General features: G+C 40.5%; 1 protein-coding gene and 1 non-coding gene across 2 annotated transcripts; both read right to left on the bottom strand.

Annotated features, from left to right (window-relative positions):
• Positions 1-145: 145 nt before the first annotated feature.
• LOC131238852 (oleosin-B6-like) lies at positions 146-27,171 on the bottom strand. Its single transcript, XM_058236447.1, has 3 exons — positions 27,021-27,171; positions 1,951-2,177; positions 146-523 (listed from the first exon to the last, which is right to left on the bottom strand). Exons 1-3 carry the CDS (start codon positions 27,169-27,171, stop codon positions 146-148), a joined length of 756 nt encoding a protein of 251 aa, XP_058092430.1.
• On the bottom strand, positions 4,211-4,317 carry LOC131241867 (small nucleolar RNA R71). The gene has a single exon (XR_009169433.1). It is a non-coding gene; the product is annotated as a small nucleolar RNA R71 (small nucleolar RNA).
• Positions 27,172-27,966: the final 795 nt, after the last annotated feature.

Genomic DNA, 27,966 nt, shown 5'->3' with positions numbered 1-27,966 from the left:
ACCTTAGTGTGCTAAGCCCCAGCAGCAGAAGGGTCAAGGTCACCACTAAACCTCGGGGGATCATGTTGCTGGAACTCTCGAGCTATCACACTAGCTTGTGAAAATCAGACTACCCAAAAACCTCAGCAGTAGCAGGATGACGGGTCTACAATGCTGTGGCAATAAGCTGCATCAGCTGCTGGAAGTGCTCGGCTCCTATGGGTACTGTCGGAAAAGCAGGGGCGGCACTCGCCTCGGGCAGAGGCACGGGTGCGGCCGGCGGAGCAGGAGACTCCGAAACCGGAACAACAGACAGAGGAGGGGGAAGAGGTGGGGGAACTGGAGTAACTGAAGGTATGGGTGCTACGGGCTCAACTGGGGGAGCAGGTCGGATCGGGACCTCAGGAATCAGATCCTCAACAAGGGGAGCAGGATGTGCTTGAGTAGGAGGGGTAACTAGGGTGCCTCGTCCACGGGCACCATGACCACGGTCGGCACGACCACGGGTGCCACGACCATGGGCGTCACGTCCATGCATCTTCGTCTACAAAATGATGACACAAGAAATAAAGACAATTATAGGCTCAATACGGAGAGAATGGAAGAATCTCGAAATACTACTTGTCCTATGTTCTTGGTAGACATGCGATGTTATCCTGAGTCATCCCAGAATTACTTGCCATACTCTAATACCAACTCCTATCATGCCCCAGACTCGGTAACCGGACTAATAAGGAACCCGATGGCCGGTTCTGGCCGCAATAGCCTCCGTAGTACCCCATTCTCGGCTCCTGAGACAGGTTCCGATCCAAGGATTGTTGAGGGTCAAATATTGCATATCAGACCCATTTATTGCATGGATTTACAAGCATGATACCGTTTAATAGTCGGATTTAATTGTATTTGTAATGCAGAGTGTATGTACGAGCCTGGACCGAAATGGGTGTTTAAAGCATGGACTTAACGCTCTGATGACACCAAAGCGTGGGACGGACTCCAAAGACCCAAGATCAACAGAATTACACATCAGGGACCCAAGAAAATCAAGGAATTGAAGCTCAAGTGGCCTGAAAAGTATCCAGAATGAAAGATCATAGGGTTCCCACCATCTGATCAGTTCAAAACTCCATACGTGTCCTGATGACCATAAATGAACCGTACACGTGAAATTTCAGCTCCTGGATCACTGTAGAAAGGGCCCAACGGACAGATCAGCCCACAAATTATCAATCTGGGGCCCGCCAGATAGCTGGATATACTTCATTTTTGGTTTCAAACCCTTTAAATGGGATAGAGAAACGGATGGATGGAGCGGATTTGGCATGAACATCATGATGGGCCCCACTTTAGGGTGCATGTGTACACAGTACATGGATGTGTGCAGTGCACCGGACCCATGAAATCGGTCAGCGCGCTCGCTGACCGATCCCTTCTACAACTCAAGATCTCTCACCAGCGAACCGAAACAGAGCTTGCGGAAGTGTCTAGTGGGCCACCATCATGATGCAACGGTCCGATCTGGACCGTCCATTGGAATCCCACGGGTCCATTGGCCAAGACCTAGGTGACCTTTTGGCCCCATGCAGATGCAAACACGGAGATCGATGTACAACATAAGATGAACGGTGAATTGAGTGAGTACAATGGCCCACACAAGAACCCACGAAAACCACTCCTTCCCGACTGATTTTTCACAAGGAATTCAATGGACAGTGGGGATTTCGCAACCGATTTCGATCAGGGCCTTCACCAACGTCCCAGCGCAAGAAGCGCCGAGCTCTGCTGCGCGCAACCGAGATTTTCGGGCCATTCTGTGATCAAGATGCTGATCTGATCAACAATCCAGTCCGCCCAAATGATAGATCATGCGATCTTGAACCCCACCAAGAAGTCCGATTCCAAGTCTTGACAATCAATTCCAAAATCTCAAGCCAAACGGAGGTGTGTTTCCGTGTTCAGTCGGCTACGCACGCTGCTGCCGCGCCTGGCTGCGTAAAGAGGAGTGTCTTCACACCCTATTCCGGGTAGGACTCCCGGACGACAGTCCTGTATAAGAAGACGGAAGGAACGAGCTAGGCCAAGGAGGCCAGGAGAAACGTGAAGGAGACGTGGAAACAGGGAGGGCTGCTGCTGCTGTGCACGGCTGGGAGAGAAAAGCAGAAGGCTGTATGTGGAGTACACCGCTGGTTTTTCTGCTGCTGGAGACAGGGAGCAAGAGGATCGGTTTTTGAGCAGGAGCAAGGAAGAAAGAAAGAGGAGAAAACGTGAAGTTTTTTTAGTTTTTTTTTCCCTTTCGTTTCCTTTCATTTATTTCTTTCTTTCTTGTTCTCTTCTTTCTCGTTTTATTTCCTATTTGCTTTGAATTTAGCCCAATCATGAGTGGCTAAACCTCTTAGCTAGGGCTAAGAGGTGAAGCTTGTAGTGAGATGGGAGACTCTAATTGCTGGGTTAACTATTTAATCGTGAATTGAACTTGATTATGGTTTAATTATTAAGGGAATGTTTGTAGTTTTTAATGGTCTATTGTGACTGAAATTACAATGGAGTTCGTGATAGCTTTGAGCATGTTCCTTTTCTCCTTTTCATGTTTATGAAGTCGGGAAGCCCTATTGTTCACCATCGTCTCATGGGCATGGTCGGATGACGGTACTGCCTAACTTTCATGGCATGTTGATTGATTGGTAATTAGATTAATTCATTGTTTGCTTTGTCTCACAGGCAAGGTTTGGTGATGGAATCCATTCTAATTCATACACCTTTCATCTCTTGAAAAACCAGATCAAGTAAGTCCAGTTTGATTTCCATGATTCCTGATGCAGGAAAAAGATCTCCCTGATCTCTACGAGTGGATCCTCTGAATCCCTAGTTTTCCTTCCTTTGAATTACTTAAAGTCTTAGATAATTCTTCCACAATTATTCCTTAATTTCTATTTGGTTTAGATCACATCTTAGTCTAGTTCTAGTTCTACTTGGTTTCAGACAACGTACAGGTATCAGTCCCTGTGGATTCGACCTCGGTCTTACCGAGTTTATTACTACATCACAACCCTATACTTGGGGAGTGAACAAGTTTTTGGCGCCGTTGCCGGGGACTGTCGGTTACGTTTTTCTGAAATTAATTAATTTTAGAATTAGTTTGAGATTAGGATTTTACTAACTGTAGCTTTAGATTTTTAATTGATTTTTTTTTTTTTTTTTTTTAGTATCCTCCCATCTGTAGGAAATAGTTTACTCTTAAAACTAGGTTATTTCTTAATTAATTTTCTACTTTTATTTTTAGCAACTTTCTAATTTTAGAATCTAATTTGTTTCTTAATTTATTTTTAGAATTTCTGTTTAGAAACTAACCTTCCTATTTTGTAGGCCCTTAAAATAGAAATCTCTAATTCGGTACACTCCTTCCCTACGTTCTATTTTTCAAATCTCTTGTAGTAATTTACTTTTTAGTTTAGGACTGTCTTAATTAAATTTAGAAATTTCTACTCAGTTTACTGTTATCTTTCTTTTAAAAGATTGTTTTTCTCCCTTTTAGAATCTAACTTACTTTTGTTTTATTTTGCAGGTCCTTAACTTAGGGGCATCAATTTGGTAATTTCTTTCCAACTCCTTCTCTCTTTCTTTCTAGATTTTCTTTCCTAGGGTTAAGTTTTTAACTGAGGGCTGCGAGTGTTTCATGCCCAAGTGGGCCCGTGACAACACTCGACGTCTCTTGACTGAAGGAGGATTAGTTGAGGGGTTGACTATCCATCACAGGATTAGACACCGCTCGAAATCCCCTGAATTAACTGAGGTCATGGCTGAAGACCAACCTCCTCTACTTCCACCCAGGGTGGAGGATACCCAAGATGAGAATGAGGTGCAACAGGCACCCCCGCCTCGTACTTTACGAGATTTTCTACAACCGGCGGGAGTGAGTACGCCCTCATGCATGATTTTTCCTGAAAACACAGGACAAATGGACATCAAGATAGGAGTTATCCAACTCCTTCCCAAATTCCATGGACTTGAATCAGAGAGTCCATATTTACATTTGAAAGAGTTCGATGAAATTATAGCTACATTATGTTTTCCTAATGTATCTGAGGATACAATTAGGCTGAAACTCTTTCCTTTTTCCTTAAAAGAGAAAGCTAAGACGTGGTTACATTCACTGCGTCCTAGATCCATTGGCACATGGAACGATATGCAGAGGGAATTCATAAAAAAATTCTTCCCACATCATAAAACGATTACCCTCAGAAAAGCGATCATGAACTTTGCCCAAAAGGAAGATGAAACATTCTTTCAATGTTGGGAAAGGTTCAAAGATTTGGTCAGTTCATGCCCACAACACGGATTTGAAACGTGGCGCATTACAAATTTTTTCTATGATGGACTGACATCTTCCATGCGCCAAATGGTCGAGACAATGTGTAATGGAGAGTTCATTAATAAAGACATCGACGAGGTATGGGACTACCTCGATAGTTTGGCTGAAAAAACACAATCTTGGGACTATTACCCAAAGTCGAACACCACGCCTAGGCCAACTCAATCAAAGGAGAAAGGTGGATTATATCTCTTGAAAGAAGAGGATGATCTCAAGTGTAAAGTGACTACGCTCATAAGGAAAGTTGAGGCCATGGAAGGAAAGAAGGATAAGGTCAATGAAGTTGTTTGCGGCATCTGTGATTGCAACATTCACACAACTGAAAACTGTCCTACAATACCTGCCTTTCGAGGAGTGTTGAATGAACAAGCCAATGCCGTAAATAACTATCAAAGACCTTTTACTGGACCTAACTCTAACACATACAATCCTGGCTGGAAAAATCATCCAAACTTCAGTTGGAGAAATGGACAAACGGCGACTCCTCCAGGTTTCTTCAATCAAAATCCAAATCAAGTGAAACCTCAAGAGGAACTGGTTCAAAATCCCATACAAGAGCTGGCTCAGGCAATGCGGGGAATCACAGATTTTATGCAAAAGATAGATTCTCGTATGACGATTATAGAAAAGGGGATGCTTCCTGCACAACCTATCCCCAATCCTAAACCGCAATACGAGAATAATGATCCCAGCTCTTCAAATCAGATGGGGCATGCTAAATCCATCACCACTCTTAGGAGTGGGAAGATCATTGATAAAACTCTTCCGGTTAGGCCCGAAAAGCCTCAAGAACCAGAAGAGGACAACAATGATGGATCCAGTGATGCCCCACAAAAAGTAGAACCGGAACTTCTAGAGAAGCCAGTTGCTCCATTCCCTCAACGGTTGGTTTCACCAAAACCTCTCTCTAACTCTCAGGATATTCTAGAGGTGTTGAAACAGGTGAAAGTCAACATTCCTCTGCTTGATGTCGTTAAACAGATACCTTCATATGCCAAATTCCTAAAAGACTTATGCACGACCAAGCGACGGAAAATTATTCAAAAGAAAATCTTCTTGACTGAGAAAGTGAGTGCCATCCTGAAGCAAGACGTGCCGCAGAAATTCAAGGATCCCGGTAGCCCAACCATATCATGTGTAATCGGGAACCATCGAATTGATCACGCACTTCTTGACTTAGGAGCGAGCGTCAATTTGATTCCCTACTCGGTATACAAACAGTTAGGTTTGGGTGAATTAAAACCCACCCTAACCACACTACAACTTGCTGATCGCTCTGTTCGTGTACCAAGAGGGATAATTGAGGATGTGTTGGTCCAAGTTGATAGATTTTACTACCCTGTAGATTTTATCATCCTGGACACCGAACCCATCAATAACATGAGCACTCAGATTCCTGTCATTCTTGGTCGCCCATTCCTTGCCACGTCAAATGCAATTATCAATTGCAGGAATGGTATCATGACCATGTCTTTTGGAAATTTGACATTGGAGTCAAACATTTTTTTCAATAACGGCAGCAATTCAGAGGATGATGACGATTTCCACGATATTAACATGATTGACTCTTTCGTGGAAGATATGACACCTCTGACCTTATCCTCCGACCATCTAGAGACGTGCCTGGCCCACTCCCATGATTTTGATGATGACATGATTAGGGAGACGTGCGCCTTGCTTGATACTGCACCGGTACTTGAAGTTAACCGATGGAGGCCACAATTTGAAGAATTACCACAAACTGATGTAGTGCCTCTACCGTCTAACCTCAAGCCGCCGAAGCTTGACCTAAAACCTTTGCCCTCTGATTTGAAATATGCATATTTGGGTCAAGATGAGACATACCCGGTGGTGATCTCTGCCCACCTGGAGAAAGAACAGGAGAGTATGCTTATATCTACTCTCATTGAGTATAAAGGAGCCCTAGGATGGACGATAGCGGACCTCAAGGGAATCGATCCCTCGATTTGTACTCACCGCATATATCTTGAGGATAATGCAAAAACCGCTCGGCAACCACAACGTAGACTAAATCCAAACATGAAGGAAGTGGTTAAGGCCGATGTTCTTAAACTATTGGACGTGGGTATTATATATCCTATATCTGATAGTCAATGGGTGAGTCCAACTCAAGTGGTCCCTAAGAAGTCTGGAATCACCATCGTAGCCAATGCTAATAATGAACTCGTGCCAACTAGAGTCACTACTGGTTGGAGAATGTGCACTGACTACAGGAAGTTGAATACCGTCACGAGGAAAGACCACTTTCCTTTACCATTCATTGATCAGATCCTGTAAAGGTTAGCTGGTCATTCCTATTACAATTTCTTTGACGGGTATTCGGGCTACAACCAGATAGAGATAGCCCCTGAAGACCAGGAAAAGACCACATTTACATGTCCCTACGGCACCTTTGCCTATCGAAGGATGCCATTCGGACTATGTAATGCCCCTGCCACCTTTCAGCGATGTATGCTTAGTATCTTTTCTGATATGGTAGGGCAATATCTAGAGGTCTTCATGGACGATTTCTCTGTTTACGGTCCATCTTTCAGCAAGTGCTTGGAAAGTCTTAAATGTGTGCTGAAAAGATGTGAAGAAAAGAACTTGGTACTTAATTGGGAGAAGTGCCATTTCATGGTTCAGAAGGGAATTGTCCTTGGGCATATCATCTCGTCCAAGGGAATCGAGGTAGATAAGGCAAAAATCGATCTTATCTCTAACCTACCTCCACCCAAGAACATCAGAGACGTGCGATCCTTCTTAGGACACGCAGGATTTTACAGGCGATTCATAAAGGACTTTAGTCTTCTTTCTCGTCCTTTATGTAATCTTCTTCAAAAGGATGTTCCGTACGAGTGGGCTGAGCAGTGCCAGGAAGCTTTCACCAAGCTTAAAAGCACGTTAACCACTGCACCGATCATGCAGCCACCCGACTGGAGCCTCCCTTTTGAACTTATGTGCGACGCTTCTGATTATGCTCTTGGGGCGGTCCTAGGCCAGAGAAAAGATAAGAAGCCCTACGTCATTCATTACGCGAGTAGGACTCTAAATCCTGCCCAGGTGAACTACTCGACTACGGAAAAGGAACTCTTAGCTGTAGTGTTCGCCTTGGACAAATTTAGGTCCTACTTGATCGGATCCAAGATCATTATATATACAGATCATGCGGCACTGAAGTATCTCCTTTCTAAGAATGATTCTAAGCCCCGCTTGATAAGATGGATCCTTCTACTCCAGGAATTTGATTTGGAAATTAAAGATAAAAAGGGAGTAGAGAACGTAGTGGCTGATCACCTTTCTCGCCTTAATACCTCTGATTCCCTTGAGGCGACCCATATCAATGACATGTTCCCTGATGAACAATTTTGAGTCTCCCATTCACCTTGGTTCGCCGATATTGCTAATTATCTTGCTACGGGTGCTATACCAGTGGATTGCCTAAGATAAGAAGAAATTTTTCACCGAGGTGCGCAACTTTTCGGATGATCCTTACTTATTTAAATATTGCCGGACCAAATTCTAAGGAGATGTGTACCAGCGATGAGCATCGGAGCGTCATCTCCTTTTATTACTCACGCCCATGGTAGTCACTTTTCGCTAAAAAGACCACGGCCAAGATTCTGATGTGGCTTTTCTTGGCCCACTATGTTCAGGGACACTCATGAGTTTTGCAAAGCTTGTGAGCGTTGTCAGAAATTGGGAGCATTGTCCCGTCGAAATATGATGCCTTTGAATCCCATCCTTATCATTGAAGCATTTGATTGCTGGGGCATCGATTTCATGGGACCATTCCCCCAATCATTTGGAAATCTGTATATTTTGCTCGCCGTGGATTATGTCACTAAATGGGTTGAAGCGATTCCGTGTCGAAAGAATGACCATCGCACGGTCATTAAATTCCTGAAAGAGAACATCCTTTCTCGATTCGGAACGCCTCGAGCCATCATTAGTGATGGGGGCTCACACTTTTGTAATAGACCATTCGAGAGCTTAATGAAGAAATACGGTATCTCTCATAAGGTAAGCACCCCATACCATCCGCAGACAAGTGGACAAGCTGAGATTTCCAATAGGGAGATTAAACACATTTTGGAGAAAACGGTTAACCCAGATCGTAAGGATTGGTCAATCCGATTGACCGATGCTTTATGGGCATACCGTACTGCATTTAAAACTCCTATTGGAATGTCTCCCTTTAGACTTGTCTATGGGAAAGCTTGTCACTTGCCTGTGGAGTTGGAACATAAAGCGTACTGGGCGATCAAAAATCTTAATTTCAATCTGGACAACGCTGGCTCGCTACGTAAACTTCAATTGAATGAACTTGAAGAAATCCGGAATGATGCGTATGATAATTCGAGAATTTACAAGGACAAGATGAAAGCATTTCATGACCAACACATTTTGCGAAAATCATTCACGCCTGGTCAGAAGGTCCTTTTGTACAATTCTCGATTACATCTCTTCCCGGGTAAGCTTCGATCTCGTTGGACCGGCCCTTACATTGTTGTTACTGTTTTTCCTCATGGGGCCGTCGAGATAAGAGATCCCGACAATGGCAAGGAGTTTAAAGTAAATGGACATCGTTTAAAGCCATTTGTCGAGAAATTTGATTCAGAGGACATGTCCATGCCTCTGACTGATCCTGTTTACCAGGACTGATCTCCTAGTCTGATGGAGGTATAGGTAGGTTTCCCTGTTTTCTTAGGACTAGGGTAGTTGCTTTATTTGTCTGGCTGAAGACGGTAAACTTAGCGCTCCTGGGAGGCAACCCAGCTCTTCATTTCATGTCGTTTTTATCAGTTCAATGTTTGTGGGTAACATTACTGCAAACCCTCACGAGACTACAACTCGTCCACTAAGGGTAACCTAGGGGTTTAAAGGCTTGTTGCATATGCTAAATGCAATCGAGAGCACCTACGAAAGTGGTATAGATAGGATTTTATTTTGTGTCATTTTTGTTGCCTTTTCTCTCGTGCTGATCGGTGCCCAGGCTGTGATCTCTTGAAAAGTGTCTCTCTATGCATCATCCAGGTACTATCTTCCCATTACTTCTCATTTACTCATTTCGTCCCATGTGCATTGCATGCTTATTTCTTTTACATTGAGGACAATGTAGATTTTAGGTTGGGGGTGGGAGATTAGGCTTCCTAATCAGTATGTTCCTAGTCATGAGCAGAGATTGTGAAAATTTTTAAAATTTTTTCTAAAATTTCATATGAATTCGAAGCGATTTTAACGGCCATCTTGGATTTAGAACTACAAGATGCGTGATGTTGGTACTTTATGACTCTTGGATTCAGTCATCTATCAAATTTCAGAGTTAAGTTTGAATTGTTAATCCATTATTAGAATTTGTAAACATTGATAGAGTCATAAATTCGCAGGACACATCTCGCTTGCATATTAAGGTTTCAGTTCGATATTAAAGGATTAACTTAGTAATCACTAAATATGAAAGGAACCAACTTGGAAAATTGAAAGGATTAGGCGAATGGTCTACACCATAGGTTTGCTCCCTATAGGTGTAGATTTAATTCCCCATGAATGATATGTGAACAAGTTGGGTGTACAGTCTTTACCTTAGGTTTGCTCCCTATAGGTAAGGATTTGATTCCCCTTCTTGACATTACTTTCAATGGAAAAGTCAAAAAATTAAAAAGAATAAAAAGATAATGTGTGAGACAAGTTCTGGTTATCGTGAATTCTCCTATTGGTTACCACTGAAATCCTTAAATAGAGAAGTGAATTTTAATGTTTCAAGATTAGACTATGCATCCATGGAATTTAATGTTTAGAATTGTTCTAATTGATGGACTAATATTTTGAACTTAATTACGAAGTTTACCGTGAGCTTGATTTCAGGAAAAAGTAAGGCCAACATTCATGAATCTTAGAATTCGAGTATCTGAACTCTCTTTCATAAATCTCTTTGAGTGGTAAAAATTATCCTGTAATTCTCAATTTACTTTTCGCATACTTTGCTCGGGACTAGCAAAATGCTGGTTGGGGGTTGTGTTGAGGGTCAAATATTGCATATCAGACCCATTTATTGCATGGATTTACAAGCATGATACCGTTTAATAGTCGGATTTAATTGTATTTGTAATGCAGAGTGTATGTACGAGCCTGGACCGAAATGGGTGTTTAAAGCATGGACTTAACGCTCTGATGACACCAAAGCGTGGGACGGACTCCAAAGACCCAAGATCAACAGAATTACACATCAGGGACCCAAGAAAATCAAGGAATTGAAGCTCAAGTGGCCTGAAAAGTGTCCAGAATGAAAGATCATAGGGTTCCCACCATCTGATCAGTTCAAAACTCCATACGTGTCCTGATGACCATAAATGAACCGTACACGTGAAATTTCAGCTCCTGGATCACTGTAGAAAGGGCCCAACGGACAGATCAGCCCACAAATTATCAATCTGGGGCCCGCCAGATAGCTGGATATACTTCATTTTTGGTTTCAAACCCTTTAAATGGGATAGAGAAACGGATGGATGGAGCGGATTTGGCATGAACATCATGATGGGCCCCACTTTAGGGTGCATGTGTACACAGTACATGGATGTGTGCAGTGCACCGGACCCATGAAATCGGTCAGCGCGCTCGCTGACCGATCCCTTCTACAACTCAAGATCTCTCACCAGCGAACCGAAACAGAGCCTGCGGAAGTGTCTAGTGGGCCACCATCATGATGCAACGGTCCGATCTGGACCGTCCATTGGAATCCCACGGGTCCATTGGCCAAGACCTAGGTGACCTTTTGGCCCCATGCAGATGCAAACACGGAGATCGATGTACAACATAAGATGAACGGTGAATTGAGTGAGTACAATGGCCCACACAAGAACCCACGAAAACCACTCCTTCCCGACTGATTTTTCACAAGGAATTCAATGGACAGTGGGGATTTCGCAACCGATTTCGATCAGGGCCTTCACCAACGTCCCAGCGCAAGAAGCGCCGAGCTCTGCTGCGCGCAACCGAGATTTTCGGGCCATTCTGTGATCAAGATGCTGATCTGATCAACAATCCAGTCCGCCCAAATGATAGATCATGCGATCTTGAACCCCACCAAGAAGTCCGATTCCAAGTCTTGACAATCAATTCCAAAATCTCAAGCCAAACGGAGGTGTGTTTCCGTGTTCAGTCGGCTACGCACGCTGCTGCCGCGCCTGGCTGCGTAAAGAGGAGTGTCTTCACACCCTATTCCGGGTAGGACTCCCGGACGACAGTCCTGTATAAGAAGACGGAAGGAACGAGCTAGGCCAAGGAGGCCAAGAGAAACGTGAAGGAGACGTGGAAACAGGGAGGGCTGCTGCTGCTGTGCACGGCTGGGAGAGAAAAGCAGAAGGCTGTATGTGGAGTACACCGCTGGTTTTTCTGCTGCTGGAGACAGGGAGCAAGAGGATCGGTTTTTGAGCAGGAACAAGGAAGAAAGAAAGAGGAGAAAACGTGAAGTTTTTTTAGTTTTTTTTTTCCCTTTCGTTTCCTTTCATTTATTTCTTTCCTTCTTGTTCTCTTCTTTCTCGTTTTATTTCCTATTTGCTTTGAATTTAGCCCAATCATGAGTGGCTAAACCTCTTAGCTAGGGCTAAGAGGTGAAGCTTGTAGTGAGATGGGAGACTCTAATTGCTGGGTTAACTATTTAATCGTGAATTGAACTTGATTATGGTTTAATTATTAAGGGAATGTTTGTAGTTTTTAATGGTCTATTGTGACTGAAATTACAATGGGTCTGTGATAGCTTTGAGCATGTTCCTTTTCTCCTTTTCATGTTTATGAAGTCAGGAAGCCCTATTGTTCACCATCGTCTCATGGGCATGGTCGGATGACGGTACTCTGCCTAACTTTCATGGCATGTTGATTGATTGGTAATTAGATTAATTCTGTTGTTTGCTTTGTCTCCTGGGCAAGGTTTGGTGATGGAATCCATTCTAATTCATACACCTTTCATCTCTTGAAAAACCAGATCAAGTAAGTCCAGTTTGATTTCCATGATTCCTGATGCAGGAAAAAGATCTCCCTGATCTCTACGAGTGGATCCTCTGAATCCCTAGTTTTCCTTCCTTTGAATTACTTAAAGTCTTAGATAATTCTTCCACAATTATTCCTTAATTTCTATTTGGTTTAGATCACATCTTAGTCTAGTTCTAGTTCTACTTGGTTTCAGACAACGTACAGGTATCAGTCCCTGTGGATTCGACCTCGGTCTTACCGAGTTTATTACTACATCACAACCCTATACTTGGGGAGTGAACAAGGATCCTGCAAGGAGGATTTTAACAGCAGTATAATCATTCCAATATGAGCATACCCAAGATCACAACAAGTACATCTGAGAATAACAAAGGGTATACATCACAAAATCCACTAAGAATTTGAACTTTTACAAGTTTACATCAGGTTCAAGAGAACATACATAAGGTAATAAGAAAGAGAGAGAAATCAGCAACACTGGAGTCCTCAGTGCTCAACTCTATTCCATGCTTTGCTGCTAAGACGCCTGCCTAGAGTTTTCTGCACGTATCAATCGTGTATAAGCTTATAGAAGCATAGAGGGTGGTGTAAGTGTGTGACAATAGTGTACAGAAGAATAGTAGGAGATGAAAGAAGGGAAACATGCTCAATGAGAATATCACTAGCCTTACCAAGGTTTATCATGAATACGATGCAATGAGTACTGGACGCCATACCAAGGCAATGCATGAAGGGGCTTACATAGCCAATGCTAATGTGATGCAAATAATGCCAGTGCCCATATTTAAACCATATGTCGAGTATATTTCTAATCCTAAGAAAATCACCGGGGTCCATTACACTGATGAATGACTGCCGCTGTACAGACCTCGTACAGTCAAACGTGCGTAAGAGACCTCACTACCCGCCTGTGGACAACCAATCACCAACAAGGCTTGAAGGTGGTGGACCCATTTACGAGCTGGTCAGACTCAGCATAGCAATGCCTCCTCACACTAGGTAGGTAAGGCCACACCCCTATCCAACGGACTACAGGACAGTGGGAGTTGCGGCCTAACAGTATAAGGCCCTCATGCGCTCATCGTTTTCACTCGGTCACGGCGTTGAAGCAGATCCTTGGTACCATGGAAGTTTTGGAAATTTCACACATGGGCGTCCTATGCACCCAGTATGCTCAAGTAATATTTCTAGTGTCCACTCATATGGCCATCCATGAATATCCCTACGGAGGTGAGGCCCTGATGAAGCAAGGACGGTGTCATCATAAAATATGATGTCAATGCATTAATCACACATACAGATCATGCACAAGCTTCAGGCACTTAACATGCACAAGGGGAGAAACTTCGTCCCTTTATGACCACCATACAATGCAATCAATTCACACAAATGATGCATATGGGTCATGTAAGTGTACTACCTGTAGAATATGAAATCCTCCGTCCTAAGAGGAACAAGGTCTAGGTATATAAATAGGTGTTTTAAAGAGAAGAGAAATCCTCTAGTGGGGGCCCAGTACTTTGGGATGGCCCACACGCTAAGAGAATCATGATCCTAAGGAGGAATGGTCCTAGCCAGGCCTAAGGTGGGCCTTCAACCACCTATAAGGCCCCCTATAGGCCTACCTTACGGCCACCAAGGAGGACATCCAACCTCAACTGGGTCCCAAAAGGTAGCCTGCTACATATGTAAGGAAAAGTCCAAGGTCCAATCAATCCATGGCCTAGTGGGCCATACATTAAGCCCAATATATAGGCAACTTGGTAGGCCCTTAATCAAGGTTAGGGCTCAACCATAAGGGTCATGGGTTCACTCATTGTGGTGGGCCTAATGGGCAGCCCATTATCCCAACATATGGGAAATCTTTATATTTTTAACACAAGTAAGTTGGGCCTCACATCTCGGCCCAAGTATGGATTTATTATAGTGGGCAAACAAGGGCCCAACTACTTGAGTGTTTGGCCCGTAAGACCCATCACAATGGCATGGTAAAAATATAGGACCCAAGGGTTCAATGTGCCTATCAAAAGTTCCAGCCCAACCAAGGCTACAAGGCTCATACTTAACTAAGAGACTAGTCCAATTGGGATGGGCCTTTAATCATGCCATAATTATGCCTAAAAAAATAAAATAAAATAAATTTAAGATGGTAATATAGCTGTCTTAACTCCTCAAATCTAGTGGGCCATATTGCCTCAAAAGAACTTTTATAGGCAACAATTATTGGGCTAAATGCCAAATTCCAGCCCACTGAAATTCTGGGTTGGTTAAAGTTCAACCATAGAAGTATTTCTTAGTATATTTAATCTCTGATGGCCCACACACATCACTGTAGGCCCCACCATATGAGAGAAGATATGCAACACATATATCAAGTGGGCCAGTCCGTTGGAATGCAAGCCCAGCAGTAGCCTAAGGCAGGGATGTCTCATCTATAGGCAGCCATATAGGCACGGGGTATCTGGCCCAAAAATCCACCCATGGGCCCCAATTGAATACCAAAAAAAAAAAGAGGATGATAAATTACCTAAGGACCCCACATTAATGGGTGGTGGGATATGCAACACATCAAGGTGGGCCCACGAAGCAGCTTGGAGGGCCAGCCCAGGCTGGACGCCCCAGCCTAGGCGTCCCTGCCTAGTGGGTCATTCCTGGCCGCACCAAGGTCAGCTCAAATGTCTGTTGGGTTTGAAATTTTTTAAGGTGATACTTCCATATATGGGATAAACCTATACAAAATTTTTGAATTTTTAGATATACCTAAGTATTTTAATTAATTTAAACAAGACAGTCTATCTAGAAAATTGGACAGACCTAGATGTCCCAACGTGGTGGGCCAGTCCGGCCCTCACCACGGTGTGCACAGGGGTCCATTGGACATAAAATTTAGTAGGTGGGTCATAACATGAGTGGGATAACTTCTTGTAAATTTTCATAATTTTTAGACACCTAAAAGTATTTTAATACATTTCGGAATTCCAACCTTTCCAGGGTGGATTGTTGCTGGAATTGTATTTGTCCCTATGTTTGGGACCACATGGGGTGGGCCTGGACCCACCCAAACCCTTGAAAAATTGGGGTAAAAGGTAACCATACATCTGGTAAATAAGTGGGGTCCACTAGAGTGGCCCAATTCTTCCAAAAAGTTAGGTGAATATAGTGTTTTCCTTCATACTGTATTGCTGAATTGTACAGAAATTTCTAGGCAGTTAGCCATCTTTAGCCCAACCCATGAGCCTCAATCAAGGGAGGTAGGGTGTGGGCCCCATAACACATCAAAGTGGAGTCCACTCACTACAAAACTCCTAAAGAAATTTGGGATAAAAAGGCCTGTAAATAGTTCTAAACAATAACTCAAAATACATGCTCTAGAGTGCATACTTTGGTGGGCTTAGACGTCCCATCTTGCTGGGGGCCTGCGATGTTTCTGACCTACTTTGGTGGGCTAAATATCAACAAAAAATATATAGAAGTAGACAAGGGAAAGGAGGGAGAGAAGGAGCAAGATCGGTCATAGGTGGGAGGTCCCACCACTAATGGGCCACCCACACACAAATCCACACCATCACTATATCATACACTTACATGCAAGCCAAGTTACATCAAAATAAGTTGCTGAATGGTAGGGATCCCTTCCCTACATGCATGCAAAGGCCTAGGTGGCCCATGTGATGCAAGGATTAAGAGGAAATCATCATAGTGGGTCCATGAAAAACGGCCCACCATGGAATGGATTGTGAAGGATCTAAGCCCTTGGCCTTCATCCTAGGAACCATATAGGGTCTCCGCCATGGATTGGTAGGCCCTACATGCTCTCATGTATGTAGAAAAAGGAAAGGAAGAAAGGAAAGAAGAAGAAAGAGAGATGAAACCAAGAAGAGCACCCACCTTAATGGATCTCACTCCAAAGTTACTTCAATCTACTCTTCATGCTCCAAGGGACATGTTTCAATGGGTGAGATAGATTGTTGAAGGTTAGATGGGAGGGGATTTGAGGTAGAAGGGGCTGGAGAAGAGAGGAAGATGGAAGGGAAGTTGCTGGAAATTCTAGCAATGGAGGGAAATGAGAGGGAGGGAGAGAATAAAGAGAGAGATCAATGCCATCATTATTTTGTAAGAAAAGTCATCATAGTATAAGGAGGAGATTACAATGTTTAGGCCTTTAGACTAGGCTTGGGTGGTGTTTGTTGAGATGGGTGGTGTTTCCATAGCATTTGTGTGGTGTGTGTATAGTGTGCATGGGGACTTGTGCCATGGGTGATGGTGGTCCACATGCATTCCACCTAAGTGGGCCACATGATCAATGGTCATATAATGAAATGTACACAACTTTTGATCTACATATCAAATTTATGCACGAGATGCGGCATTGGAACTGCGACGACGATATGGTCTCAATGACATAGGTCTCGGATCAATCCGAGTCGGGTCTACGTGACCGAACTCAAGGATGACCGCAAATACTATCTGAGAGTCGCGGGTCATCGAAATTTGACCGGTAGGACCGCGGGACCAAAATGGATAGAGTGCATATCATACACACATGCACACATGCGAACTCGGGTTGGGTCTCACATTCTGTGTACCTTTCACCACAGGTGGAGTCCTTATTTATAGCTTTCTTTGGGCAGTGGCAATATGGCAATGCCTCTCTATGATGGATGTGTATTGCGAAAGAGATCTCCCTTTGGGCATGTCGTGATTGATTTTGTTATACCCTCGGTGAATATCTCAAAGGATAATCCTATCGTTATAGTGAATATATTGGAAGATAATCCTATCTTTATATATTGTAAGTGTATTTTTATCGTAAGGTCGAGGTTGGTTCCCGATGTCGACCTCCAAAGTTGGTTCTCAAGGCCGAGGTTAGTATCCGAGGACGACCTCCAAAGTTGGTAACTGAGGTGAAGTTCTTTGTCGAGGCCGACTTCCGAGGTCGAGGTCGAGGTGATTTTTTGGCTCTCAAGCAATCCATAGTCTTCGAGTCTGTTCATCTAGTCAGTTTATTTTTACCCATAATAGTAGCCTCCTACTGTCCAGCATGGACTAACACTGTTTGATGCCTTGTGCCAAAGAGGTCAGATGGAGTAGAGCTAGTGGGCTGAGCAATTGTAAGATTGATAAGTCGACTGTTTAGTGGTAGATTGTGCATGGTAGAATTAATAGGAGAGACTTTCCTTCCCTTTAGCTAAGAGAAGTCCCAGTCATTCCCAGAGTGGTAGGTTGAGCACTTAGTAGGACTTTCTTCCATTATACTAAGGGAAGTCCTCATAGTCGATCATAAGGTCGGATAGTAGAGAATTGAAAGAAATTCTCCTCCCCTGACCTGGGGAGGTTCTTTCATAGTAGAATTCACAGTGAAGGACTTTCTTCCCTTACACCAAGGAAAGCCCTCGTAGTTAGTCGTGTAGTCCGAATAGCATTGCCAACCAGTGGTCCGGTCTCTTCTCTAAGGGTCGAATGACTGGTTGAAGACTAATTTTCCCTTACACTAAAGGAAGTCTGAAAGGACAAGCTATAGATGTCCTAGAAGGAGGGTGAATAGCACAATACAAAATATTTTGTTATAATGTGAAATAATAAAATAAATACTCTCAATTGCTTAGAGTATTGAAATCCTGATTCCAAATAGTTTGCAGGACAACCTTCACCTAAAAGATTTAGGCAAGACAACCTTATTTCATGACGTCTTTAAGATCAAAATATCAAACTTAGCAAGAGACAATCAATTACAAGGAAAACAATAAATAAATAAACATTCACCACCACTACTCAAGGAGTTATAGTGGTTCAATCTATAACCCCATACCTACTCCACTTTCAAAATTACTACCCTTGTAATTTTGGCTTTCAGTATTTCAAGGTGTCACAAGTTCACCTTAACAAACTTATATCGATCTTGTGATTTTCGCGGGCTATCACAACAAAACCCAATTTGTGATTTTCATAGGCTCACAAAAAAACAACTCACTGAGATTTTCGAGCTATCTCAGTAAAACCCAAATGAAATAAAAATAAATACAGTACTGATCTTCAGATGCCGAGTCGAAGAAGTAACTATAGCTTGATTACAATTATCTTCTTTCTTGGGATATTGATGAAGATGTATATGTGTTCAACCCAAAAAGAATATAGGGATTAATGTATTTTCAACTAGTACAAAAAAACTCTAATGCTGTAAATTCAATTCTTTAATTCTCGAGTAGAGTATGGATTACTCTATTGAAAATGATTAAAACTAACTTGAGAAAGAGAATAGAATAAGCTAAATTAAATATCAGATTTACTGCACAAATAGCTTAAGAAGGCCTTAACTTTCTCTCCTTGCTTAAGTATATTGCTCATAAATTTTCATTCTTGAAATTAATGAAAGAAGGACTCTATTTATATCCAAAGGTCTTAGAAATTTAGCTGGCCGAATTCCAATGATATCATTCCAATGACACTCAAATTTTGCGGGATAAGAATATTCAAAAATTCATCTTGCCCAAGCCAAAATTCGGCTGGCCGAACACGGGATTCGGCTGGCCGAATCTCCCTGAGATCTGAAAATCTAATGTTGCTGGAAACTTGATCGAACACATTCGAGCTGGTGGAACTAATAGGTTCAGCTGGCCGAACCTAAGGTTGGGATGGCCGAACTTGACACATAAACCCCATATCTTGCTGTATACTTGTTTGCATGGTGTTGGGATGGTCGAATGTAGTTAAGTTGGTCGAAGTAGAAGTTGGGTTGGCCTAACTTCGGTGTATTTTACTTAGAATTATGTTTATCATGTCACCATATGAAATACACCTAATCTAGGGTCATTCTAAGGTTATACCATCTGATGGTTGACATATACAGAGTGCTTAGTCTTGAACCATGCAATGTCTTTAACACTTGAGATATTGAGTCAACATTGAGATGTTGAGCCTGTCTTTAAGTGATCTTCATGAGTTACCGAAGAATGCTGGAGTGTGCTTGTGATCCATTCGGAACTACGAAATTTGACAATACTAAGTGTGCTTTAAATATAAGCACTTACAATCTCCCCCTTTGTCAATGTCATGACAAAAGACAACCGTACACAACTCATTATACAATCATACAACATCTCATGTACTCATCATACAAACATGAAGCTTTGGTTCAAGAGAACATCTATACACCACCTGTTTACATTCACTTGAAGCTCTTACTTGATGTTCCCCCTTAGAACAAGTATTAGTAGCTCCCCCTGAGCATTTAGTAAAAGAAATATATATATATATATATATATATATATATATATATCCAAACAAATTTTTCACATGCAATCCAATGCAAACAAATATAATCCCATATCATATCATATCATGCATCAGGAAAAAAAAATCATTTCTCCATATCTCATATCATGCATCAAATAAATATATCCTATATCTAAATATCCGATCTCTCCCCCTTTTTATTAGAAGTTGATAGTGGAAGAAATAAATAAAAAATATGCATAATAGAAAGCATAAATATTAAGGATAACGCCATAAATATTAATGATATAAAATCATCCAAGTGTATAAAGACAATTATCTGAATATCCTAAGGTGAAACCAAGTAAGTGTGCAAGAAGTCCAAAGAGTAATATAAAGTTATTACAAAACGAAATAGATGAAATATCATTCTGATTCAGAAGAGGACAGATCAGGCATCTCAGGATCATTAATCTTCAAACTCCTATTAAATCGATGAAAGTACTTTTTAATGTACTTCTCCTGGGGGTGAGAATAGGACTATGTCAAATAAAAATTTAAAGTACTGAAATAATAAATAATTCAGAACAAATCACAGATCTCAATTGTAGTAGTATTGAGAAATTGATTCAAACTTAGTTCATAGGACAACCTTACACCAAAAATAAAGTTTTAGGTAGGACAACTTGATTTCATGAACGTAGTAAGGATCAAGTTCACAAACTAAACAAGAGATAAAAGAGCTATCTATTATAAGGATTCACCACATATGCATAAATAAATTACAATCATTCACCACATATACATCACATAATTATTCACCACAAACACCAGGAGTTATAGTGGTTTGATGTATACACCAACTGTTCTCAAATAGCTACACCTACTCCACTCCCAATAATCACAACCCACATGATATTGATGTTCACTAATAATCAAGGTTTTCACAGGTTCACTTTAAAACATACACAGTTGTGATTTAGAAGGGCTATCACAAACTAAAACACCACGCTAAGATTTTCTAGCTATCTCAGTCAAAACCAATACAAGAGATTTTCTGGATATCTCAAAGAAACCAAATACAAAGATATAGAATGTTCTTCTTCTTGAAGACGTCATTGATGTAGCTTGTAGAACCACTTCGCTTGGGGTAGAATGTTCAATGTCTAGTAACACAAACGAGGGTTCTAGGTTCTAAATTTATTTTAAATTAATTCAAATCACAAGCTACTTGTTTGAATCCTTAGATCTCAAAAGAAGAATGATTACTCTCTTTAAAACATATGATTCAAAAAAGAGATCAAGGAATTTAAAAACAAAAGTTATATAATCAAAATATAAAATACCGTGCAATAGCTTGATGATAGTGAGGACTTCTCTCTTTCTAAACAGAGGCTTTTCTTAGCTTGGATTGGTAATTTTGGAATGAGAGAATGCATCTATTTATAGGCTAAAATATTGTTGCTTCGACTCATCTAAGGTCTCCTTTGACTCGTCTAAGATCTAACCAAATTTTAAATTTTGGGCGCGATCAGATAAAACGTTCTTCGACTAGTCGAATGCCCTACTTGACTGGTCGAGGGTCCTATTCGACTGGTCAAACACAGCCTTTAACTGGTCGAGGGTGATAAAATATAATTGCTGGACTTTGAGTCTAGCACCCTTGTCTATTCAACTGGTCGAGTAGCCTGCTCGACTGGTCGAGAAACCACTAGAAATTTTTGATTTTTGAATTTAAATCTTAGACTGGTCGAAGATATACTTAGACTAGTCGAGCCATAACTTAGATTAGTCGAACCAAGGCTTAGATTAATTGAACTAAAGCCTAACTAAAGTATAAAAATCCGTATAAGTTTAACATTTGAAAGCACCTAAGTCTAAGGTCTTTCTAGGGTCATTTATACCTAAGAAAAATGGACATTGAAGTGTAAAGCTTGAAACTTCCATTTGAAACTTCAATAGTGCTCAGTTGATCTTTTACTTGAAGTGCACTTGAAAGTGGAGCTTGATCTTCTACTAGAAATGCAGTAGAACTTGAATACACTTTGGCTTAAATTATCGATGACTTGCACTTGTGCTTGCGCTTTCCAACTTCATGGTTTGTTCTTGAAGGTGAACTATCTATCTTTCTTGAAGGTAAATTTTTCATCTTACTTCTCTTGAAGATTCACTTGAAGGATCATTTAAAGGTCCATTTGAAGGTGAACTTTCCATCACTTAAGATGTTTTGTCTTATCGAAATTTGACAAACAAAAGTGTGCACAACACTTGCAGCAGGCATCTTAGGATCAATGGTTTTTAGGCTCTTGCTTAGCTAAAGTCCAACTTTCATCAGCTAGCGCATCATTTACATTAGCTGGTTCTATTTAAGATGTAAAGAAAAAATAATTGTAAATATTTTTCAATTGCCATCTGGTTTGAACATCAGAAAGAGGGTTACCATGTATTTAATTCATTCGATGGTCTTTTACCAACCTTGACTTAGTAGAATCTTATTTAAATGATGGTTCACTTCGATTCATCATAATAATATCATCATCATCATCATCACCATCATCTTAGCGATGACTGGGATTGATCGGTTGATCATCATTAACAATATTTACGAATTCTTGAATCACCCTAGTTCTTTTGTTTAGAACACGATATGCTCAACTGTTTAGAGCATATCCCAAAAATATTCCCTTGTCACTTTTAGCTTCAAACTTTTTCAAATTTTCTCAGTCTCATAAAATGAAGCACTTGCTTTCAAAAGTATGAAAATATATCACATAAGGTTTTTTTTATCAAACCATAGTTCATAAGCTATTTTATTTTTACTTACTCTTATATAAACACGGTTAATAATAGAGTAAGCAGTATTAACAACCTCTGCCCATAAATTTTTTGATGATTTTAAGCTATTTAGCATAACATTAGTAATTTTTTGTAGAACACTGTTTTTCCTCTCAACAACTCTATTTTGTTGAGGAGTTTTAGGAGCAGAAAATTCATGTAATATTCCATGGTCATTACAGTATTTCTCAAATTTTCTATTTTTAAATTCAATACCATGATCACTTCTTATTCTGATTACAAACAGTTCTTTTTCAGTCTGGATGCATTTAATTAATTTTTTAGCTTCATTAAAATCATCCAAGTTTTCTCTTAAGAAGGCTACCCATGAATATCTAATGTAGTCATCTACTACAACTAAAAAGTATTTCTTTCTGCCTTTACTTTCTATTTGAGTTGGACCAACTAAGTCCATATGGAGCAGTTCAAGAGGTTTTGTAGTGGCTAAAATGTTCACATTTTTTTACTACTCCTGATTTGTTTGCCTATTTAACAAGCCCCACATACTTTATTTTCTACCTTTTTCAGTTTGGGTAGACTACGTAGATGATCTCCTTTGCTTAATTTATATAGGTCTCTGTAGTTTACATGTCCAAGACGTTGATGCCAAAGTTCAGTTTCATCTGTTTGGACCATATACATGAATGATTTGTTGAGCAAGAGTCATCAATGATATAACAATTTTCAGAGGTCTTATGACCATTTAATATTATATGACCTTTATTATTGATTACCTCACATCCATGATCTGAATATTTTAAACTATGATCATTATCACAAATTTGATATATGCTCAACAAATTATGTGTTAATCCTTCAACATATAACATATTTTCAAAGATAGGTAGATTGGGAAGGTTTACATTACCTCTTCTGATGATTTTGCAATTGCTACCATCTCCAAAAGCAACTGAGCCGCCATCAATTTGATTGATGTCTGATAGAATTGCCTTATCACATGTCATATGTTTAGAACATCCACAATCCATGTACCATCTTGAATGGCTATTTTCTTTGAAAGTTGGGTAGATGACAAGACACTTAACCTTTGGAACCTATTTCATTATGATTCTATGCTTAGGAGGATCTCTTACCATTTGTTGTATTTGGGAGTAAGAGATTTTCGTGTTTCTACTTACTCTATTATTTCCAGAGTAGTAATTCAGAAGCTCTTTACCCAAGCCCACTATCTTATCTGCTAGAAGATGATAATTATTTTTCCTTTAATATTTGTGGCAGTTGGCATTAGTTTTTATATTAGAAGTTTTTTTAAAGGTTTTTACATTCTGGTTTACTTCTTTTGGAGCTACTCCTTTAGACTTTAAAGTTTCTCCTTTTACAAATACAGGAGTGGAGGTTTTAGAATTTTCTGTGCAAACTTTGATATAACCCAAGCCAGATTTGTCACCACTTCGGCGTGATGCGGTTAATAATTTTTCAAGTTTTTGGTTTCCTTAGGTAATCCAATTATCTTTTGAAGTCTTTAGGGATGAAACTTCTATTTTTAGATTCTCATTTTCATACTTGAGATTTTGAATTTTCGAGATCCTTAAGTTTAATTCTAATTTAGTTTTCTCAAAGTAATTAGAAAAATGAGATTTTTCCAAAACTACTTTTTCAAGTTCTAATTGAAGCTTGGCACGTATTTCTTTTTGAATTTTTAGTTTAGACGCAATCTTACAACTTTCTTTGTATAGGGCATCATATGCTACTTGGAGATCATCATCTTTTTCAGAATCACTTGCAAGAGTTTCATAATTAGAAGTTTCATATTCATCTGACAAAGTGATTCTGGCTATAGTCATAAAAGCCTTTTGATCTCTCACAGTTTCTTGGTCTGATTCGTCAGTTTCTGAATTATATTCAGATTCTAATAATTTATCCCAAGTGGCAATCATGCCTCTTCTTCTAGATTTATCCTTCTTAGGACATTTTGAAGCTAGATGCCCAAATTCGGAACAGTTGAAGTATTGGGTGTCTTTAGATTTTGATTTCCAAAAATTTGATTTTTCTTTTCTTTCACCAAAAGGTTTTTGAAAATTCTATAAAACTTTTTAGCCAACATTTCCATATCATCCTCATTTTCATTATTATCAGAATTTACATCTATATCGTTGGATTTAGATTTAGAGGATTTAAGAGCTATGGACTTGTTTTTAGGAGCTTTAAAATTCAACTTGTAGGTTTGTAGAGATCCAACTAATTCCTCAACCTTCATAGCATTGGTATCTCTCAATTCCTGTATAGCAGAGACTTTTGAATTGAAACTATCAAGAAGTGATCATAGTATCTTTGTGCAAACCTTGTTTTCAGGGACCTTTTCCCCAAGACCCCACATAGAATTTAGAATGCCATTTAGTTTCGTATAGAAGTCTATGAATGATTCACTTTCTTCTATACGAATTTCCTCAAACTTTGTCTTGACGATTTGGATCTTAAACTTTTTGACAATTTTGTTCCTTTATATATCATTTCGATAATATCACATGCTTGTTTTGTTATATCACAAGAGATGATTCTTTTGAATTCAACTAGTGATAGAGCACATGTTATTACATTTAAAGCTTTTGCGTTTGCACTACTTTCACTTTTCTGAATAGTTGTCTAAAAAGTATAAGCAGCTTCTTTCATGGATGTGGTTCCATCCTCAACCAATACTACCATCATTGGAGGGGTCCATTTAGTTAGTGACTTGCCACACACTTTCATCAATAGATTCGATAAAAATCCTTATTATGACTTTCTAATTAGAATAATTTGAGTCATCAAAGGGAGGTGGCCTGGTAATGGATATACTATCAAAATTTGACATTTTAATAGCTCTAGATCTAGCTCTAGGAGATAAATCCTAAAAGGAGCAACCTCGCTTTGATACCACTTGAAAGAACAAGCCATAGATCTCCTTCGGGGGGGGGTTAATAGGACAATACAAAAATTTTGATATAATGTGGAATCATAAAATAAATACTCTCAATTGCTTAAAGTATTGAAATCTTGATTCCAAATAGTTCGTAGGACAACCTTCACCTAAAAGATTTAGGCAGGACAAACTTATTTCATGACGTCTTTGGTATCAAAATATCAAACTTAGCAAGAGACCATCAATTACAAGTAAAGTAATAAATAAATAAAGACTCACCACTACTGCTCAAGGAGTTATAGTGGTTCGGTGCTTAACCCCACACCTACTCCACTCCTAAAATAATTATTCTCATAATTTTGACTTTCACTATTTCAAGGTTTTCATATGTTCACCTTAAAAACCTTATACAGTTCTTGTGATTTTCACAAGTTATCACAACAAAACCTAATTTGTGATTTTCACAGGCTTAGCACAAAACAACCCGCTGAGAATTTCAGGTTATCTCAGAAAAGCCTAATGAAATAAAAGTAAATATAGTACTTATCTTCAGATGTCAAGTCGAATATGTAATTGTAACTTGATTACAGAGATCTTCCTTCTTGGGGTATTGATGAAGACGTATATGTGTTTAAAGTAAAAAGAATATAGGGATCTAATGTATTTTTAAGTAATAAACAAAAAACCCAATGCTACAAATTCAATTCTCTAATTCTCAAGCCATCGTCATCGTTCTTTCTTTTGGCGTTAACAGCATAGGGCTCCACTTCTTCCCTTTTCTCTTCTTATCCTTAGTCAAATTCTTTCCTTCTTGAGTAGCTCTTTGTGAATTAAAGAACTCATAGACATTAGAATATTTTAAAGCTTGGTTAAGTAGGTTGGCGAAAGTAATCGGGGGGTTCTTACCAATAGAGAAGAGGAACTTTCCTCATTTGAGGCCAACCACCTCGTTGGCCAAATCTATCTAGTCGGAATAACCATCGACCTAGACAGCTTTAGCATTAAATGAATGATGTAGTTTTTTAGCAGCTCGTCCTCCCTCTGAGTGATCATAAGGAGGTGGGTCGATGGCTTTCTCCTATCTTTCCCACCAATGAACTGAGTGATGAAAGCTTTGCTGAGCTGTGTGAAGGAATTGATGGATCTCGACTTCAACTGCCTATACCACTTTTGTGCAGTCCCCAATAAAGTCAGGGAGAAGGCTCAACACATAACCAAACTCGATGTGTTGTGGAGCTCCATCCATGCCCTAAACGATTCCAAATGCTCGGTTGGGTCGACAGACCCAAAGTATGGAGTGATTGCGACATTTGGAATTTGGACGAGAGACGGGCTCCCATAATGTTGTTGATAAATGGTGGCTCAATCTCCTCCAGCATAGCCTCGACGAAGGTCGGTATTTGGGCACGGTAGGATTGGCGGATATTGCTAATCTGACGTCGCAATTTCTCGAGTTCTGTCTTTCAGGGGCCCTTGTTCTTAGCTACCTCCTTGGGAGCCTTTCCGTGCCTCTTCTTCTCCAACGTATGACACAAGTTAAAGTTGGCGAGCGTGGAAGTTTCCAAGGTGTGGGAGGGAGCATGGCTTGGCTGCCCAAGATGTTGTTTAGTTTTTATAAGTCGCCTAGTGCTTAAGGTGGTGCAGAGATCTTGGTTGCTGCTGGTGCATCTATCCCCTGGTCGAGAGGTAGGTTTTGTCTCTCCAAAATTTGCATTATCTGGTTAATGTTACCGGTCAATGATACGACTTAATGTTCTGAAGAGATGAGCTGACCTTTGCGGTTAGAGGGTCGCTGCGCACGGCCTGCGGGGGCAGGATTAGCCTGGAGTTGAGAAGGCGGATCTCCTTGGTCTGCGGACTGTTCTGCTGGCATATCGGCAGTTGCAGTAATGGTGGTCAGAGCACTCTTTCTTCCTTTTGCCATTATGTTTTTCTAGTAAAGCAAGAATGACTTTGATGTTGTTCCCATAAATGGCACCAAACTGTGGATGCAAAAATTTGGTCCACCCTCTTTAAACCTTCGAGTACTTGTATAGGAAGAAGACAAATGAGACCCTGGCTAAATTAGGGGACCCTCCGATGCTAAAGTCGAGCTAGGAATTTGGGTCTGGTAGTATTGAGGGCTTTTAGGTGAGATATTCTGCATACCTTTCACCATAGGCGGAGTCCTTATTTATAGCCTTTTGAGGGTGGTGACATATATGGTAATGCCTCTCTATGGTGGATGCATATTGCGAAAGAGATCTTCCTCTGGACGTGTCGTGATTGATTTCCTTATACCCTCGGCTAATATCTTAGAAGATAATCCTATCTTTATAGTGAATATCTCGGAAGATAATCATATCTTTATATATTATAAGTGATTTTTTATCCCAAGGCCGAGGTCAGCATCCGAGGCCAAGGTCGTTATCCAAGGCCGACCTCCAAAGTTAGTAACCGAGATCAAGTTCTTTGGTCGAGGCCGAGGTCGGGGTGATTTTTCAGCCCTCATTTAATCCATAGTCTTCGAGTCTATTCATCTGGTTAGTCCATTTTTACCCATAACATCGACCATCCAAATTGTGGGTGCCCCACTGTAGATTTATTATTATCAAAAGGTTGAGATCGAGTTCATGAACTGATAGTCCTCTAAACCCATGGAGTGATCTAAAACTCTGATTAATGGGCATTTGTCTTTTGTTGAATGTGGACAATTGACTATTTTTATTTTGACTAGCTG

Source organism: Magnolia sinica, chromosome 3 (genome assembly GCF_029962835.1).
Source record: "Magnolia sinica isolate HGM2019 chromosome 3, MsV1, whole genome shotgun sequence".
NCBI lineage: Eukaryota > Viridiplantae > Streptophyta > Magnoliopsida > Magnoliales > Magnoliaceae > Magnolia > Magnolia sinica.
The sequence above is the reverse complement of the archived record's forward strand: the minus strand, read 5'-3'. Positions and strand labels throughout refer to the sequence as shown.